General features: G+C 29.3%; 1 protein-coding gene across 9 annotated transcripts in view; it reads left to right on the top strand.

Moving 5' to 3' along the window:
* Nucleotides 1-20,935, top strand: part of LOC129981562 (mucin-17-like) — a 307,915-nt gene that overhangs the window by 213,905 nt on the left and 73,075 nt on the right. For all 9 annotated transcript variants that reach the window (XM_056092447.1, XM_056092446.1, XM_056092454.1 and 6 more), the window contains exon 2: nucleotides 966-1,208. In XM_056092447.1, the coding sequence (XP_055948422.1) occupies nucleotides 966-1,208 (243 nt within the window). The remainder of the gene's footprint in view (nucleotides 1-965; nucleotides 1,209-20,935) is intronic.

Below are 20,935 nucleotides of genomic sequence, written 5' to 3'. Positions count from 1 at the left end.
TGTTTTTCCCGTCATTTATATAAATAATTACTATTTGAAGAATTATTTTTATCCCAACAAGTTTCTCAGTCATATTATTACGCTGAAGTGTTTCAGCTAAAATTTTCCTTTTAACATGAAGATGAAGTTTCCCTACTATTCTATGTGTTAGAAGTTCCCAGCAATTAGTATACCTCACGAGTTTTAAAAGAATAATAAGGAAATTTTGACTTTTGCCTTCTAAGATGTAAAAAAAGGTGTTGGGATTATGCAATATCCTTCTTGAAGATTACATTCGAAATCTGACCAGATGATTTGTTGTGGTGAAAATGAATGAGTTGTGGAAACAAAATTTCCGCTCTTTCTATATAATATGCAAGTCGTTTTTTTTTTTTTTTGGCATGCTTGTTAACGATGGAATATTTTTTATGCTTTGAAAATCGTTTGATAAGTATAAAATTATGCTTTTAAATACTTTTTCTAATTGTTGGTGTATTTTTGTTTTATGCTAAAGTCAGTGCAGTTTAACTTAGGAATGCTTAATGATGAAAAATCTTTTAACCATTGGATGTCGATTTGAAAAAAAAAAAAAAATCATTACTGAAAATTTGATTTGTTAATTAGCCTTCATACAAAGATGCATTATAATTGCATCTCTGTATGGAGTTTAACATTAAGCATTCCCATTTAAGTATTTAAAAATGGAACTTTTAAAATTTTATTCTTTGTTAAATAATTCAAAACAATTTTTCTGCTACCAATTTAAATTTGTTTTTATTTTTGCTAGATAATTTTATCTTTTAAATTTCTTTCAAGAATTTGCGCGTGTGCATTTGGTGTTGGATCTATTCTGCTTCTTATTTGCTCAAAATATTCCTGCCATGTTTCACTGATTGCGATATCTTGGAAAGAAATTATATGGCTTCACAAATTCAGCGCAAGTTACCGTTAAATGAGTGAATAATAATCCTTCATTTTTCTTTCAGCACTCGCATGAAGAAGGTAGCCCCACCCCCTCCGCCCCCCGTGGGGAAGGCCCCGCCGCCACCCCTTTCCAACGGCAACGTGCAGCAAGGGCGGCGGACCAGCAGCAGCGGCGATTCCAAACCGCCCTTGCCTACGACGACGCCCGGGGAAGATTGCGCCTTCGACGAGCTTCTCGAAGGACGGATGGACCTCGAAGTGGTGCTGCCCGACCTCAAGGTGGTCCGCATGAACGTTGACCGGAGGTCAGTTCTCCCTTTTCCTTGTTACATTCATTAGTTGGACCTCAATATGTCAGTAGCCGCCCTAGCATTATGATTTGTGTATATACAACTTGTTATAATGTGGAAAAGAAATGACAGTTGAGTGCTAACAGAATCTAAAATACTTTGTTGTATTTTGATAAACTTTCAACATTATGTAGCTGGTACGACCTCTTAACCTGTATTTGGATGTTTGGGATTTAAGATTTTAATTTGTGAGATTGAAAATGAAAAGCTGCATGTCAGTTTATTAGAAAGAAAATTATATGATGATTAAGTTAATGAAACGGTTTTAGCTCATCTTTTATGGGATATCAAAAGCAAATTTTTCAATGAGAGTGAAGAATTTGCTTTTTTATAGTACAATGTATGTAAAAATTATAAAGTGTCTATAAAAATATTTTCACGTAGAGTGGTGTATTTCACAGTATAAAGCGATAAACGTATGCAATTCATTATGCATGCTTGGTTTCTAACATTTTGCATTGTCATTAAATTAAATGTAAGAGTAGTGTTAAATGTTTTTTTTTCATTATAATTGAAATGTGTTTTCTTGCAATTGATATTTTCTCTATATTGAAATGTCCTTTTCTTCCCCGTGTAAAATTTTTCAATTTTAACTGTATAGTTTTGATCTATGAGGCTGAAAAAAATGTAAATTTTTGGTTATTACATACAAAAAGAAGTTTTCAATGAATTTTACTTGATCATTTTTATTTATTTAAAAGTAATTAAACAGGATTTTAAATTTCTTTAAAGTCCTGGTGATTCGATACTTCTGTGAAAAGGAATATTTAATTAACTGGACATAAAAAGACAATTTGAAAACAGATCCGATATTCATATGTTGAAAAATTGTTGTTTTGCAGAGCAAATTCTGATGATCTACTTTGCCTTGTATGATCATTTCTTTACTAGTGATCTATTAGCAAATTCTAAATGGGTAGCAAACTACCCGTTTAGAGTTTTTACCCGTAATTGATTCTGGTTTTCTCGTATCCATTTATTATTCGCTATGTTTTTAATTTATGGATTCATAATTTTGTGAAGTTTTCTAATTCAGTATTTTGCATTGGCATATACTGTTAAAGATAAACCTAATACCATTCTTCTAACCCATAATTTAATATTTTTTATTTTGATATCATTACTTCTTAAGAAAATAGATGTATCGATAATATTCTATTCGTTATTATATTATATAGAAACGTATAAAAGTGTTACTGCTATATTCAATATACCAACCGCTACACACTTGTTTTATTAAAAAAATTTTTATATAATATATTCTTTCCTAATTTGCAGAATTGAATCTAAAAAACTATATTAATATCTTTTCACTGATATGAAATACTGATTTTTCTCTCCAATTAGTTAAAGGATATCTGAGGTAGTGTTAACGATTTATAGTTACTTTCTTATTTTGAAATTGACAGGTCTGATTACATTAGCAGGGGTGTTTGTGCTCCGGGGATTTTGAACTTCGATACCCGGAAATTCCGGGGATCGTCGTTCAAAAGGAAGTAGGAATAATAATGAATTATTTATTTTGATCTGGGCGATTTTGTTTGCTTTGAAAGCAGAAAACGCAAGGTCAGCGTGTGTGGTGAAAACTTTTCCTTTCTTTCTCCAAAGGCAGTGATAATGCGTGAAAAGGGGGAAAAAACTTCTTTTTTGTTCTTTCCTTATTGCGAGTTATGACTCATTCCCCCGTTTCTCGGACATTCTCTTCTGGATTCTTTTCGGCAAGTAGGCGCGGCAGAAAAAAAAGGGAGAGACTTCGCGACCAGATGTGCGATCACGTGACTCTGGGTTCAAAGGTCTTATCTCTCCTGGCGTGGCGGCAATAAGTAGAGAAGGGGGATTTTTCGCGTATTAGCTATTTGTCATTGATCGCTTCGCAACTTTTTTTTCTCCGCTGTGTAAAATTTTCGTTTCATTTATTGATGCACGTGTAAATTTTTCGTTTCTCTTATTGAAATATTTTTTTATTTATGTACGCAAGAGAATTTCACTTTGAAATTTCAGCATATGAAACAGAAATTACCCCTTAAAAATTCATATCTAATTAGTTTTACAGCATTAGATCCAGAGCTAAGAGGTAAAACCAGTACAATATTAGCTTTTGAAAAATTATCATGTCCCATATTTTTAGTGATAATGAAAAGTCAAAAGTAGAAGCTGAAATAAGGTTATACCAGAGTGATATTGATATCACCAAAGAAATGCTCTACACATCTGATGAAAGTGGAAATCAAGTCAAGTGTACAATTGATAAATATTGGTCTAAAGTTTTTAATTTAAAAGATGATTTCACAAATGATTATAAGTATCCTACATTGGCTAAATTGGTCAAAGCCTGCCTTAGCTGCTTCCATGGCCCATTAGTGGAAAGTGCATTCAACTTAATGGATACACTTGTCACTGACTATAGAACCTCTCTTAAGATTGATTCCCTAGATGCAGTGCAGACTATTAAATATGATTTAATGGCTTCTAAAGAAACCTCATGTGAAAAATATGGCTCAAAAAATCCAATGACTGATCCAATTCACAAAGATCTCTTACTGAATATGAACAGAAGTTGGAAAACATATCAAGAGGACTTAAAAACATGTATTTCAGATGAGTCACCTATAAAAGTCTCTGAAAAACCTTCTACATTAGCAGAAAAGCAAACTGCTTCTACCTCTGCATGTGCAGTTCTCGAGGAAATTTCTTCAACTGTAAATGAGGAAAATAAAAGTCAACCTTCCTGCAATTATGAAGTTCACCACAAAAGAAAGACAAGCCCACAAACATCAGAAAATAAAAAAAAGCAGCAGAAATTAGATAATTTTTTTTAAAGAATTAATTCAGGTAATTTAAAATATTTGCATAAAATGTAGTAGTTTATATGTTTGAAAATTTATGGTTATTAATTTTGCAAAAAAAGTAATTCATTGAACTTTTATAATTAGGTCATTCAATATTTCATAATTGTAATTTTTCATTTCTCCCCCCCCCTTCTCGAAACTTCAAAATGCCAGTAGTAAGTCCGTAAAAGTTTCAGGGGATTTTTTGGGGTCTCACAAACACCCCTGCATTAGTGAAGAAACAATTTTTTTTAAAGTTTATTGCGAAAATTTTTTACTCTGAAAGTTATTATCATGTTAAGACATCTCTACTTTAGTTAGCAAGGCGTTTTCTACTCTCATTGAACTGTGAGATGAGTTAAATTTATCTAACATTGTGGAAGCCAGTTGAATAGATTCATATGATGGATGAGTATTGATGAGGAATTATGGTGTGAAAATTACCTCCGAAAATGCTCATTAATCATTAATGCGATGCATTTAGTCATTTGTGGCTCTCATTATAATCGGAATCTTTTTAATCACTTAATCAATATTCGTTAATAAACAGAAAAAGATTCATCGTAGATTGCAGTGCCATCATTAAAAATGATTCTTCTGTAAAAAAAATTGTTAAATTAGATTTAATAATTTTTAAAAATCTAATTTTTCATACGACTTGAGAAAAACTTTTGCTTATTAATCCATTCTTTTACATAGTTCATACTAATTGAAACTTCTTTGGAATTTATAAAGGAGAAAGTAACTGTCTGTTACAGATGTGATGCATAGAATTGTTATTGGCGGAATGAACTGTACACATCAGAAAACTGTTTCTCGATGACCTTATGTTAGAGTAATCATCATGACTAAGGGATGTTGATCACCCTTCATCCATTAGACGGACAGACTTAACTACGAATGCTTCCGTAATCAAGCTCTTTTATCTCTCATCTTTTTCCCCCTCTCCCCCTTCGAAGCTTGTGGTTGCATAAAAGAAAAAAAAAAGTTTATTACTCTAATCAAGCCTTCTGATCGGAGCACTATGGAAATATCTGCACTTCCGAGGAAATGATCACCGCTTATTGATGGCGAATGCCCCTCAAGTTGATTGAGTTTTTACAGAGCGCTTCGAATGTCAAAAATAATGGAGTTCATTAGTTGACTTTGTTGTGGTAGGTAATGATACGTGAAAGGGTGCTGACACTGATTGAACCAAAGAAGTGGGGTCGAAATTTCTTCTTTGAATTTGACGGAGTCTTGCTGATTGCAGCAACTGCTATATGAAAACGTTGCATTAGATCAAAGATCAAATCAAAATATATTTATAGGACATTCGAATGTCTTTTTTTATATTTATTTGTCAGTATATTCTATATCTTGCTTGGAAACGACGTACGATTTCTTCATCTTCTTATCAAATGGTGTAGCAGTTGCATTTCTCTATCTTCTCTTTTGGATAATAAATGGCGATGCTTGATTAGGTTTGCATCCCATGGTGTATTGTGATTGTTATTGAGATGAGATGCTGCTCTGTGATGTGTGCGCTTTTTTCTCTTTCGTGTTTGTTTGTTTTGTGTGAAATGCGATCATTTAAGAAATGTTCCCGAAAACATAGGTCCTCTTGCTTCTACAGCACAGATCATAATGATCTTCATTCTACCACAATGAACGTTTAAAAATAAACTTATTACTTCTCGAAAAACCAAACTGAAGTGCATTATTTTTAAATTTATTTCATAAATTTCAAAATACTTTAATGGATTTTCAATTAAATGAAGACATTTAGAAATGATTTCTATTTCATTTGTCAATTGTTTTGCTGTTTAATTTCACGAGAATTGTTCTCCTTTCACAGTTCCTATACAGAGCTAAGCTTTTTTGCTTGTAATAGACAGACTCTTGCTGAAAGGCATCTTTTACGGTATTTCTCATTCAGTTGGGAAACTGAAATACAAAATTTGGAAATTTAAAATCGCGCCCAATTGATGCCTAGAAAGCCAAATATTTCGACGAACATAGCACCAAACCAAGATAAAGGAAATACCAAATGCATCTTAGCTCTTTGACTAAATGTATTTTAAAATATGCATCATTTCCTTCAGCCTCTGTTCAGTCTTATGAGTAAAATCGTTTTTCTTTTAAATCGATGTCGTGTTTTAAGTCCAAGCTTTCAAACCTTTGTTTTAGCTAGTCATTTTTTTAAAAAGAATTGTAATTCGTGTATTGCATCTGCTTAATCATTAACTAATTCCATTTGTACCATATTGGGATTGAAAACCTCGATCGAGGTTTATTTTATCAGTTTAGATACAGTTTCAAATTGAAATTTTGATGTTTTGACTCATACTTCATTTTATAATTTCCTTTTTAAATACTAGACTAATAAGTTAATCAAATGGTACGAGTAAAAAGATATAATGGATTATTTTCTGTATAATTATGTCTCGAAAAAAATGTTTAAGGTTTTTTTTTTTTTTTTAAATCGGTGATTGATTATTCGAGTGGAAATTGAATATCCTTTTGTAAAAGGCACGCTACATACGTATGCTTAATTCCATTAAAATTAATTTAATCGTCTATTAGCTAGCTAACAGGGCCGCTTACAGATATGACTTAGTTTGAAATTATTTTACGCTCCCTTAAGTACCATTAATAAATTATTCATCACAAAAAAATTAAGCCGTTTAGTTTCAGGACGAACTTGTAATTCCCTAAGAGCCCGATCCATTATAAAAGCTCACCGACGGTAAAAATTTTAAAAAATTTTAATTCATTCCTAGAGGCTTAAAAAAATGCATTGAATGCCTAAGTAGCCTGTGATATTAATATTATATTCTTCCCACTTCAGTTTAATTCCCTAAAGTATTTACAAGACTAGGCGAAAGAAACCGTTGTTAAATCTAGCACTTGTTCATTTTTTATTTATTTCTTGCATTTTCGGATTAATGTTAGTTTTTATCAAGTGAGAAAATTCTAATTAAAAAATAACGCAATTTAATTTTTTTTCACTTTCACCAGTGGTTGCCATTTTTTATTCTTTATTTTTTATCCCTTCGTAGTCATTTGCCATTGATAATAAAATTGATGAGACGAGGAAAAAAAGATGAATTGGACTTAGTGTGGTAGCGTATTGAAGATACATTACGTCACAGCTTTTTTTTTATTATTATTTTTCGTTTTTCTTTTATTGCATTGTTAGTACAAGAAGCAGGTGATTCCATAGAAAACAGCATTGCTCTTGTGACGCGTGTTTTTTCGCTGAGATATGTCGGAAATACTTTCTTTAACGAGTATTAGCCTTTGTCATTGGAACAAATCAAAGTACCTGTATGTTTGATCGAATGCGGAAAAGTTGCATACGCCGGGTATTTTGCAATGTGTAGGTTTGAGGAGAAATGGCTTTTTGAATTTATAAGAGCATATGGGAAGAAAGAAAGTAATACGTATAATATTCTTTAAGTCTATCTTTTAATTCTTAAATCACAGTCAACCTCTTTTTTGCTTTTTAATTAGCGATATATTGTAATGTAATATTTTTTAATGTTCTGTAATTTTAAATTCTGGTAAAGAAAATTAGAGATAAATTATTATAGAAATTTGCTGATGTTTTGTCACTCGTAGGAGTCCAGGTTCCATAGACCAATATCCCTGTGGATGATTTCTTTTATTTTTTAAAAATAAATTTAGTAATAATTTTGTTAGGATTAGTTTATTTCATATATATTTAATCACTTGTTCATTTAAAACTCAAAATATTATTTATACCCAAATTTCTATTGAATGCATAGATTTGGTGACATGGGAAGTTAGTGAATATTAGTTATGTTCTGGAAGTGGTGAACTTTTATCAGAAATATGACTTGCAGTTTTACTTTTTTTATCAAATAGTTATTTTCCTACTTATAACACACATCTAATTCTTAATTTTGAGAGCTATAAATTATTTACTTAAGTTTACTTTCTATTTTCTTGGAGATGAATTCAATTTCTCTAATTATTTAATAATGTCAAAATAATAAAGTCCTTTAATGAAGTTCTGCCGTTCTTGAATAAATATTTGTATTGTGGAAAATGATTAAAATTTAATTCTTTTATTTATGTAGCAATGATACGATTTTCATTATCTTTTCAGTTTTGTTTATTTTCTGCGAATTCATTTCGTGTATTTGGATTTAACTTTAATAATTCATCTGTGTCTGTTTTACTATAAAGAAATATTCCCACTATTTAATGAAAAAAATTAAATACATTTAGGCTGCGATATCATATCACATATATGTATTCAAGCGTTAGTTGAAAAAGTTCAACGAACTTGCATTAACAGTGAATTCAGATTTTTATACAAATCTCTTTTTTTTGATGAAAGAATGATACTCTGATGATTCGAAATTCTTAAAAGAAATTTAACTTATTTGCATCAAATGGCGGTATATTTTTTCAAGATAATCTTTAATACATAGTCTTTTGTGATAAAAATCCATTTTCAACTTCAGCCAGATGATATAATAAATGCAATAATGAAATTTTTGTATTTCAAAAGATACCTGTAAGTTAGAAATCTTTTTCTTCCATACTTGCTCCATTATGCAACCGAGATTCAAAAGCTGTTCTTTAACTGTTCTGTTTGGGCTAATGTAAATATTTTTTTATCACAGATATATTCTTAAACTTTGAAATATGTATAATATATTGTAGTTCGTTTGATGGAACATGTAAATGACTAATAGCAGTATCCTAACTTGTTTACAAATGCAGTGTAAAAAAAAAAGTTAAATATATCATTCAACCCAATTTATTGTAGAGAAGAACAATTTTACGGTAATGCTTACAAAATTTCTTTAAATGATAAAAGTATCTATCATCATGTATATGTAAATATAATATTTCATATATAAAAACCTTTCGGTTCTTTTAAATAAGATATTTGATGCATTTTTGTATATATATTTTTTTCCATTTAGTATTTCATTGTTTCCAGCGAAGATTCCAAAGTTCTATATAAATATTTTGAATATTTAAAATAAATATCCAAAATAGCTTCCATGTATCTGTTTCATATTTGAGCGTTCCATTAGTTCTTGAAAAGAACAATACTAAAAATGATCTTCGGTTGCCTAAAAAAAATTATTATGGTATAGAAATATACAGCACAGCAGAATTTTGTTTTGTTTAAAAATATTTTCCATTTTTAAAATGGAGCATTGATGCGTATCACTGGAATCTAGTTTTTATTTGTATTCGAGATATATTCTGAAGTTTATTCTGAAACAAGGTCACCAAAACTTCGTATTCTATTAGCATACGATATTTATTTTCAACGATTTCCATGGAACTTCCTTTCATCGAAATACAGAATAGAATAAAAATATTTTCAGTTAGGTTTTATGGTTATCATAAGAGATTGAATAAAGGTTTACTTTAAATATATCTTTCTTTTTTCACCTTTTTTTTTTTTTTTTGTCGTCTTGACAGAATACCTGCAAGAATAGATCGTTTTAAATTACTTTGTAAAATAAGCATTTATCTCTAATTTTGAGACATAGGCGACTTTTAACATGGACGATTTTCTTTTGAATTGACATAAAATGAGTGGAATATTAGAACAACTTGAGAAAATAAGACAGTTGTTATCATGGAATAATAAATTTTGACACTTCGAAGAATGTTTGAATCACATTTTGTGTTTAACAACTTTTAAATAGAACATCAAAAAAAGTTTAAGAATTGAAATCATTTGTTAAAGCTTCTATATTATACAAAAGTTATCATTTTGTATTTTTTAAAATACTTTTATTTATTTTTACTTTGGAATATTAGTTCTAAACATATCATTTTTATGAGTTTCTCTAAGTATGAATTCGAAATAAATAAGTATGCAGTTTATTTAATTATTCCATTGTATTTTTAATTGCTTTGACTTTGCAATTTAATGGGAAGGAGTATAAAAAAAATACGTATACATAATATAAAATTCAGGCGTTTGGTCTTTTTTGGCTATTTAGTTGTTTAAAGTTGAGAGAATGTGCTGTTTCTCCTTTAACATCTTCCATCATTGACACATCAATACAAATACAATAGGTAAAAATTTTATATGTATAACTATAAGTTGATTTATTATTAAATAAATAAGTTCGTTACCAAGCCAATTTTTGATATATGTGTAGGAATTGAGCCTCTATTAAGAAAGGGAACTCTGCATGGAACGAAACAAATAATAATTTGAAGGAGCAACATCTGGTGAATGCTTCGGTCATATACCAGCCAAGTAATTCTAAAGTTTCTTTCATTGGCCTGACAACATGTGAGCGAGCATTGTCGTGTTGGAAAAGATCTTATGTCTTTCATGATATTCTAGACATTTCTCCTTAAGTACTTTGACCCATTGGATTATTTTGTTCACCATTGATGGTTTCACCAAGTAATGTTTGTTTTTTCTCCATTTTGGATTTTTCTGGTGACTTAGCTTTTTGAAGTGTGTATTGAAATGTCACTACTACTAATATTATCTATTGAAAATAGATGGAGTCATATTGATACACCCAATAAGAGTCTTAAAGTTTTTGAATTGTAACTTTCTGATAAAACAAGTTTTAAAACGGCTGGTTGCTCTGAAAGGAGTTTTGTACCTCTAGTCGGGTATGCCTATCATCCCATTTCTCAAACTATGACCCAGGCATATAATTTTAATATTTTTTTTTGAATATTTTTTTTTCTATCTGCTATTGCCATATTTTATTTGCATATATTTTTGAAAAGTATGCGAATTCTGAATTTTATAATTTTTTTAAATGTGGAAATTGGGTTTGATGTCTGAATAAATTTAAGCATGAAATCTTATTTTTCATTAATTTGTTAAATGCTGGATATTTCGTTATTCTGATAATCGTTTATAGAATCTATTTTAAAAATCCGAAAATTACTTTGATTTTTTTTTTTTTTTTTTTTTTTTTTTTTTTACCAACTGAAGAGAATGCGTTTCTACAAGATACGTATTCTATTTTAGCTTCTGTTGCACATACTATATCGGAGCTGGAATATTTTCTGCCTTAAAAGTACAAAAAGTACGTTAGATATGTTAGTTCTGTGCTTCGTGTTTTGCATTCTAATGAATATGATGTGACAAAGAAAGCATCATGATTTCTTTTCAGATTTTTTTGCTGTATTTTACATTTTTGTGCATTTTAAATTGCAAAATATCATTTAGATAAAGCTCAAATGGCTGGACTGCTTTTGAGTCCCTTGAATCCATAATTCTTTATTTGACGCAGATGGATTAATCTACTTTAAAATGCGAGTATGTGTTTCGAAAGTTTAAATGAGTCTAAATATATATATTATTCGGGAAATTATATGATTTAATTTGAAGAAAAGTTGGTTTTCTAAACCATTTTTACTCTTATTGTAGATAGAAATCTCCGGGGATAAGCACCTACCTTCTACTCTTATTGTTTATTGCTTTCAATCTACTAGCCCACTAAGCAGTTGCAACTTTCCGAATGGCGCGATATGCAAACTTAGGAATGCTTTTTCGCTCAGGGATAGAAACTGCTTTCGTGTGCGTTTTCAGACCAAATTCTATCCAAGAAATGGCGATAAAAATGCAGAATGCGTGCAGAAAAACGAATGCAGAATCGTTTTCGCTTGCAGTTTACAGGTTTCAAATGTAAATTGAAAATAATAAATTTTCTCGCTGCATTTGCTCTCTAGTTATTGTACAGGCAAAGACGACTTCGACGGTTAAGGGCCATAAAATTTTCTCGAACTTTTTATCGCAGTTGTAAAAGAAAACCGAATTTGTGTTGGGGAGTTTTTCCTCGGGTCAATCGATGATAAAAATCATCGATATCTTTATTTAAAATTTATCGATTCTTCTAGTGTTCTGGTCTTTCGATCTCTCTGGTACTTTAGTTGGGAAGGACTAAAAATAGTTTACTTTCTGCATCAAAAATATCTCCAGGGGAACATATATGTAGAGAAATTTTTAGAGAATAAGACGGGGTGGGGACCTACTTTCTTAGTATTCTTCGGAGATAAAGATGCACAGATTTTTTTTCTTTAATAAATAACCTTTACAGCTTTCCTAAATTTTTGGAACAATGTTGATGTAGTTAGCATCAACGCAATCTAGAAATAATTTGATATCTCACTATATATTGATATTATCAATTATGTTATTTCGGTTTCTGATTTTCAGTTGCCGTTTTATGTACGTATTTTTTAACTATATCTAAGTGATATTCATTAATTTAGTTCGTCGTACTTTAGATAACTTATAATGCAATAATTCATGTTAGGGGAAATGCAGCATTTTATAAATTTAAGGATGCTTTCTGAATATAGCAATCTAGAAATCTTGTATTTAAAAACAATTTCATAATTTAGCTTCATAATTACTACTAGTTTATAAACTTAAAATTGTTGATACAAAGATTTGACGTAGAAATCTTTTGTTTGAAACATCGTGATATAATAATGTTTTAATTTCGATTTTCCCTTTTTTTTCTGTTTAAAATGTCTTCTTAAATATATAGTGGCGAATAACATGCGCACAAAAAATGAATTTAATATCATCACAACGCTCCTAAATCTGAAAATTAAGGCAGAGAAAAATATTATCGTAGTTTTTCTTAGATATTTTTAAAAATTAAAGAATAATTTGTTCGGAAACAATATTGATATCAGGGAAAAGGACTGTTTTTTAGAATTTAATGCGTTGTAAAAGTGGTATTTGTGAGATAATATGAGCCGTTTATTTTGAAAGTGGGGCAAGTCCATTTTTGAAAAAAAATGGAGATAATGGCAGGTATAGATAAAACTTGTTATAATCTTTTTATGAGTAAAAAATTTATATTAAAAAAATATTTAGATTCTAGTATTTTGGAGATGGAAGTTTTACAGTATTGAAAATCTGTTTATTTTGAAAGTGGTGCAAGTCCATATTAGATTAAAATTATATTTGACCGAATACATTACGGCAAAATTTAGCTCCGGTTGCTCTATGGTGAAGGAAATGTGGCCGTTTGACATCATGGCTGAAATCTAGGGTGTTTCTATTTATCTATTTTTGATATTGAAAATCGGTGGTAGTACAGTATTTTATAAATAATAAAAAGTATATCTTAATTTTGTGTGTCGATAATAATTTTTACTTCCATCACCGATTATTCAGTCCAGTGACAACGAAATAAATATCATTGATCGCAAGTTTTTGTTGTCAGGACATTCATTTCTACCGAACGATCGTGATTTTGGAGTGGAACTATCCAGTAACTATTCAATCCAGAAACCAGTTCCTTGCTTATTCCCTAGGATTACTATAAAGTAATACAAAATTTTCGAAAACATAATTTTTAGTACATGAAATTAAACATGGAAATTTATTTTCAACCCAATCTCTGTAAAAAGCGATTTTAAAAAGAAAGAAAATACCGATGGAGAAACCGTGAATTGATTAACTATATGCTGGATCAGATTTACAAGGGATGCACCATACAAAATGTTCAACAAAACTTCGATAGAACGAGATTTTGAATTTAAAGTTATCGATTTCTCAACACAACGATGAAGGTAAATAATTCCAAGTAATTTCAGAAATTTAAAATTATCTTTTATGTAAGAAAAAAAAGGAGATTTTTACATCTGAAAAATACAAGGATATGATAGATTTATTACCATATATACCTCCCGTTCATCATAAATTTTTTTAAATGTTAAATCTAGAATAAAATTCAAATTGATTATACCTACATATAAACTGAAATATATAATTTCATTGAAATTCTTTATAAAACTGAATTGTTTGTTGTTATATTTTCTACTAGAATATTCTTGGTTTTGTTTCCCTTTTTATCAAATGAATAAATATTTATACAAATTTGAATAGTATTTTGTTTTTATTCTTAAAAAAAGGCTGATGCAACTGAAATATTATTTCCCAATTAAATGAATGATTGCAATAATTTTGCTTGGACTTGCCCCATTTTCAAAATTATCGGCTCAATTTTGAAAGTGAGGCAAGTCAATTTAATTATAATGGAACTCTTATTTTTTTTAATCAGCACTGTAAACACTATTGGATTATAAACTTACATTTTCTGGTTCTACAAAATACAAAAAATATATCTATTAATACTTACCAATATTTTTAAATTTATTGAAACGCAAACCTTTAAATATCTCGCAATAATAAAAAATGGACTTGCCCCATTTTCAAAATAAACGGCTCATATGCTAATTTAAGATTTGATTAGTTTTTAAATTTTTTAAAATTCTAATTAAAGTTTTGAAAACCTTTTCTTAATGAGGTTCAATTATTGAAGAAATAACTGCTTGTCTATTTTCAGCCACAAAAATCCTTCGCAGTTTTGTATATACGCCAGTCGACCTTTTTATTTTTTACTCAGTAAGCAATTGAAGCATTACATAAGTTTCATATTAAAATATGTTATCGTGATTTAATAGGAATGAACGTCCGGAAATTTTCTCGGATACTTTTTAATTAGCTTATTTATGTATAATAAACCGTATGCCTCTGGCAAACAATAGTTACGAAAGAGCCTATGAGAATGCGATCTTTAACCATTAATCGTGGAATATTCTTATACAAAAGTCAAATATGTATTTTGGATGTCTTTTTCGAACTCTTTTGTGTAATTAGAACTAAAATTTGACACAGAAGTACAATTTGAAGTCACAATCATGTACGAAATTTCATTTTTGACTTATTGCGTTTGCATTCTATCGAACGCCAGATGACCAATTTCTTGACAGATTTTGTTCAAAATTTCATTAGAATCTATATTTTAGATGCTAAAACCTGTGTATTTATCTTTTTACATTTTGTGATTATTGAATTCACTTGTATTTGGACGGACAAACTTTTTTTAGTGGATTTTATTCAAAATTTAATAAAAAATCTACGAATTTGGGGAAAAGATCATATACCAAATTTCATCCGTCTTGCGAAAAAGAGTTATGTTCGCTTATATATGACTTCTGCACACAAATATTATTCTAATTTTTTTATTTTTTATTTTTTTTTCTCTCTCTCTTTTACTTCTTGTGTACAGGCGATCACATTACCATCTCTGAACGACGCAGTATCGACAAGATTTATGTGGCCTACTGCTGTCTTTATCATAATCCATATCGCTGGCTCTCCGACCTGGCATCCTCTTCGAGGCGGTTGACCCCTAGCCACAAGCTGGTCAATTTGTTTTTCGGTTTAGGAGAATTTGATTTTGAAAAATCATAATTAAATGAAAAACATATCTAATAGAGAATTCTGTAAAAGCCCTCTTCCTTTTCACTGCTTATTGCCTTTTTTTCTAATGAAAGTATCAAAATAACTTGTTGATGAAAAATTCTTAAACAAACCTATTAAATTTGTTAAATCTACCCCCAACGATCTGCTCTGTAGAATATTTCGAACTACTTTTCCACCGTGCATTTCATTTTCAAAAGCAATTGCATCATGTTAAGTAAAAAATAAAGTTAAAAATTAAGTACATGGCATTAATTGGCTCAAATTCATCATAAGTAATAATTTCTTCTGAAATTGAAAAAAAAAATTATTTTTTTTAAATAAACAAAAAGAAACTAAATATCTTTTATTGGATATTCAGAAAAACTTTCTTTCTTCTAAAAATGCCTTAAGCGATATTTGCCAGGTTTACATTTCCGCAAGTCACTTTTCTAAAGTGAATCGAAATTATTTCTAAAATTACGAAATAATTCAATTCTAACCAGAAAATATAACACATTTCGCAGAAACTTGTGAAAGCATTTTTTAAGACTTCAGACGAAACTAGAGACACTTTGTGCGGGGAAACGAGAGAAATGAATGTCACAGCTGTCTGAATCACTGGGCATAATTCTAAAGGAACTTTTATAGTTGTTATTCAGATGGTTTTATTGCATTTTTATACTTGAATCTCAAGGGAAAAGTACAAATGTGTGACGGAAATTTTCCTTCACTATTTGTTCAAGCCATTTCCTGACAACAAATTCAAAGTTCTGCAACAATTGTTTAAAAATTAGGTCAGCTTGTTCTGTACACTTTTCCCAAGTTTAAAGAAAGACTACAAAATGCCCTGATCGATGTTATTTTAAAAATACAAGCTTGACCTTAAATTTTAGTAATGTCATTTTGCTTGTAAAATGCATACTTTTATGAACTTTATTCATAAATAAACACAACTAATAACTGAATTACTTTTCATATACTCAGCATTTAATACACATATCGAGATATATATCGGAATAGTTTATTATTGAGATTGCAGGTTACTTTTTCACTATTTATTGTCTTAAATTACATTGATCTGCAAATGCTTATTTATTTTTTTAACCATGCATTTTTATGTGATCATAAACACTAATGTTTTTCTTGAAACGGGTTGAATAGAATGGCTTCCTTTTTACTGTTCTGGAATTTTTTTAAAATCAGAACACATATCTAGGAAAATGAATTTGAAGTTATAGAAGTTAAAAATTTTAATTGGTGGCATTTATAAATGTTTCTTTATTAAAAGTTTTTGAGAGGGAGAATATTTGTTGGAATTTAAAAAATAATTTTTCTCTTTTAACAAACAATGACTTAAAGTGTGTGTGTGTGTGTGTGTGTGTGTGTGTGTGTGTGTGTGTGTGTGTGTGTGTGTGTGTGTGTGTGTGTGTGTGTGTGTGTGTGTGTGTGTGTGTGTGTGTGTGTGTGTGTGTGTGTGTGTGTGTGTGTGTGTGTGTGTGTGTGTGTGTGTGTGTGTGTGTGTGTGTGTGTGTGTGTGTGTGTGTGTGTGTGTGTGTGTGTGTGTGTGTGTGTTTCCACAGTCAGTTTTTAACCTCAATACTTCATATACGAAAGTCATAGCATTTACTAGTGTCATAAAGAAATTAAAGTGAGAAACTTCTTTATTTTTGATAACTTTAGTATTAAATTCTTCAAAACTTTTTTCGCTTACCCAATATGTCGAGAATTCGCCAAACTGGTTGATGTAGCAAACTAAGACCTTCGATTTGGTATTAAACCTTGACTATATCTCTGAAAGTTTGTATCTAGATATGCTACATGGGCAATAAATATTTTTCAAGGAAATAAAATAATTGATATTTACTGAACAAACAGACATTTCAACAAAGAGCATTTAAAATAAATTGAAACTCATATGAAATTTGATAAATAGTTATTAATATTAGTGTTGTAATGCGAGCTTTTTTTTAGTTTATTTAGGGATTATGTTATTTATTTTTCTGTGATAGCACTTTTGGATAATGTTATATCTCTTGATAATTAAAATCTCATGATATAATTATTCAACAATTTTTTGTAGTCGAATCTTCACTTCATATTTATTTTGTAATTTCCCATGAATTACCAATCTTGTGGTATTTATTACAAATGATATTTGAAATAAATACCACGTCTGTTTTTAGGATCTGTTTCCCATTCTACGTTAAGATCAGATTTCGGTTTATCTTGTGGTTTCTATTTCAATGTTGCGATGCAATAATTCATCGAACTTGGGCGTGACTCTCGCACAGCTTCATTATCATTGAAATCCCTGATCCATACTTTCACTTTTATATTAAAGCACTGCAATATCTCAAGGTAACCGGGAACAATTTTGAATGTCAGACATTGATTTTGTTGACATATTTAACAAATTGTTTTACATTAAATTACAATTTACGTATCATATTTTTTTCTACATTATAAAACGAGTTATGTTGGAAGTACAATGAGTTCCCAATTATTTTCAGAATTGGGTGGCGAAGCAATTGGGGATAAACCGCATATCGGCATAAATCCGCATTACAGTGCTTTTGAGCAATTTTTATCTAGAGTGTGACGGGGGCCTTTGCATATAATTGACTTCATAGAACGTAAATTTCTGTACTTATTTTTTTTTTTGGAGCGGGGGGGGGGACTTACTTTTTATGACAGTAAAATTAGTCATTTGTTTGTTTTTTTTAAAACGCGTCTTTTGTAATTGAAGCTTTCTAACATCATTTTACCATCAACAGTCAAGATTTTATTACATATATTAAAAATATAGCAATGCATAATAAACAGCAAGTAATTAGTTAATATAACTGAGTCTTTTGCTTAGATAATTTTTAAGAGATTATTTTCATATATCTTGTTGTTTGATACATTGATTAATAAGGTGAGGTTTTTTTATCACACTTATCAGGATGGGTTAGAGAATGAGAGTTCTTTAATTTTATTATTTGAATTATTTTAATTTATGAAACAAATTTAAGTTATGGTTATTTTTAGTATTATCTCTTAATGAATTTTTTAAAAAAAAAATTACATGTGTCTAAAATTTTATTACGTAAAAAATAAGCACTCCAGCTTATTGTGGTATATATTTGAGTCCTCTTTTAAAGATAAAAAGCGAAATTTTGTGAGAAAAATAAAATTTCTAGTTAGCATCAAACTTTTGCACTGTTAAACGTAGATGCGTACTTCTTCAAAATTTTTGCTTTCATTTGCATGTATTTTCAATGAATATGAAGAGCAAGAATATCAGCATTCAATAAGTAAATTGAGAACAAAATATTTTAAAATCCGGAGAGTAGCAAAAACAGTTTGCTGATATTTATATGTTTGGATTGAAAATAATTTCTATAAAGTATCAATTTTAGAAAAAATAATTAAAAGCTAATTATGATATCAAGAGACATATTTGAGATTTTGCATAATAGCAGATAAACTGACACATATTTTATCGCTTTCTAAATTATCCATCTTGATATTAACTGGAGTTTTTAAATTGATTTGTCTGCATGATTCAGAATAACAATTAGACTGTATTTTCATAGTAATAATTATAAGGTGTAGGTTGATTTATATAAAAACATCGTGCTGTTTGAAAGTAGATCTATTTTAATAGTTTAACTCAGAAAAATGTTAATGGTGTCAGATTTCGATCAAAATACAATTTAAAACTTTTTAATCTCGTTGATGACATTAAGTTTAGAAAAACTGTTCTTCAAATGAGATGAAAATAGTGACGTTTCATTTAATTTGTGTGAAAATCAGGTTTATAATGATACAAATGAGTCTGTATTAATACTTCTATAAGTATTATTTTATCGTAGTTTGCATTAGATTTGATATATTAAAAAAGCACGAGAAATCAGTTTTAACGATGTATTCATTAAGTGTAATTTTACTTTCTCTTTTTGTGAAAATATGTATACATATATTGTATCTTTTCATAACTTTTTATTGGTTTATTTTGTGACAAGATTCATTATCAGATATCATTATCGTATGCGCCACCAAAAAAAAAACTGATATATATAGATTTTGTAGAAAGACCTTATTTTTTATCATTTGGACATCATTAACAGCCAGATCATGAAACTAGAAGTGAAAAATGGTTTTTCTGCTCTAAGCATTTCCATCTGATTAGTTAAGTTATTAACTTACTATTAAGTGAATTTTTCAATGAAGATTAGCAGTACCATATTTCATCTTTCGCATTTATTTTCTTATCTAAGTATAGTAGATTTTCGGTATTCCAGCTTATATCAGTTTAAAGGATTCTTGGAACTGTCGAATTCACAGGAATTCAATAAAAACATTTTTTAAGCGTTTACAAATCTATTTATTGCACGAAATATGCAAAATTATACCAAAAATTATTATATACTATAATGTTACAAATTATAATTAAAAATTCTGAAATCTGCATGCAGTGACTTGTTTGCACTTTAAAGCTCTTCATTCGCTCTTCGTATTATAAGAGGATCCCAATTGATGCATTGCCGAATTATTGAAAGTTTTCTGTGTTTGTGTGGCCCTCCCCTTCGATGTTTCCATGAATTTATTTAAAAACTGATATTTTCTTTTAAATTCTCTCGCCAAAATTAAAATTTGGTAATTACTTTGAATATTAAGAAAGTATATCTAAAAATTGCGTGAAATTTATGAATCTACTCCTATTTTGACCAAGATTGTTATTGTCAATTTTTACTTCCACCGTGTTTTTTGTGAAGATAAAAAAATCGTAATAAAAGACGAAAAGAATAATATCGGAATATCATTAAAGAAAATGAATATTAAAAAAAGATGCCCCTCCAGTTATTATTTACGTTGATTTTATTAATAAATCGGAACTATTTCAGGTTTTTATTTTTAGATAAAAATAATTCTCTTTAACAAACTGAACTTTAATAAATGATAAATTATACAATTCCTTTTTTTGCTCTCCGAAATTTTGAAGTTTAATGAGATTATTAATTATGAAGTCAGGTACCAACTATTAATTTAGAGCTTTAAAGTTCAGTATCCAAAATTGTGTGCTAGTGTATGTGTGTAGTTATAATTATTAATTTTAGAATTATGTAGCTTTTTAATTTTTCCTTTCTCATATGTGTAGTTCGTTATTATTTAAAGATCTGATTTTGAGGTTTTGATGAATTTTCTATTTCATGCCTGTCTAAGATAATTTTTTGGAATGATTGAATGTTTGCCTATAAATGCAATAACAAAAAAAAAAAAAAAAAAAAAAAAAAAAAACATAATCTAAACAAATGAAGTTTGCTCTGTTTTTTTTATACCAAATCTTTAAACCTACATCAAAGGTTAAAAGAAATATGTCTATTCGTCTCTGAGCACGAGTATATTTGAGAGGTGAAGTTTGGCAAACATTTTTACCATCAAGTTTGGGGTGAAATTTGCTGGAGATTACTTCTGTTGGTCAGTCTGCGAGTATGCTTACTCAAAAACATAGAAAATAGATAAATAAAATTGGTATAATTTTTCTTCAACAAATTTATGACAAATGACAAATTTTAGACTCAATCAAATCAAAAGAGAGAATTTCAAAATGCATACTTGAATTTTCCCCAATATATTATGAC

The sequence above is a fragment of the Argiope bruennichi genome, chromosome 8 (genome assembly GCF_947563725.1).
Source record: "Argiope bruennichi chromosome 8, qqArgBrue1.1, whole genome shotgun sequence".
Lineage (NCBI taxonomy): Eukaryota > Metazoa > Arthropoda > Arachnida > Araneae > Araneidae > Argiope > Argiope bruennichi.
Note: the sequence above shows the minus strand (reverse complement) of the source record. Positions and strands in the feature narration are given on the sequence as shown.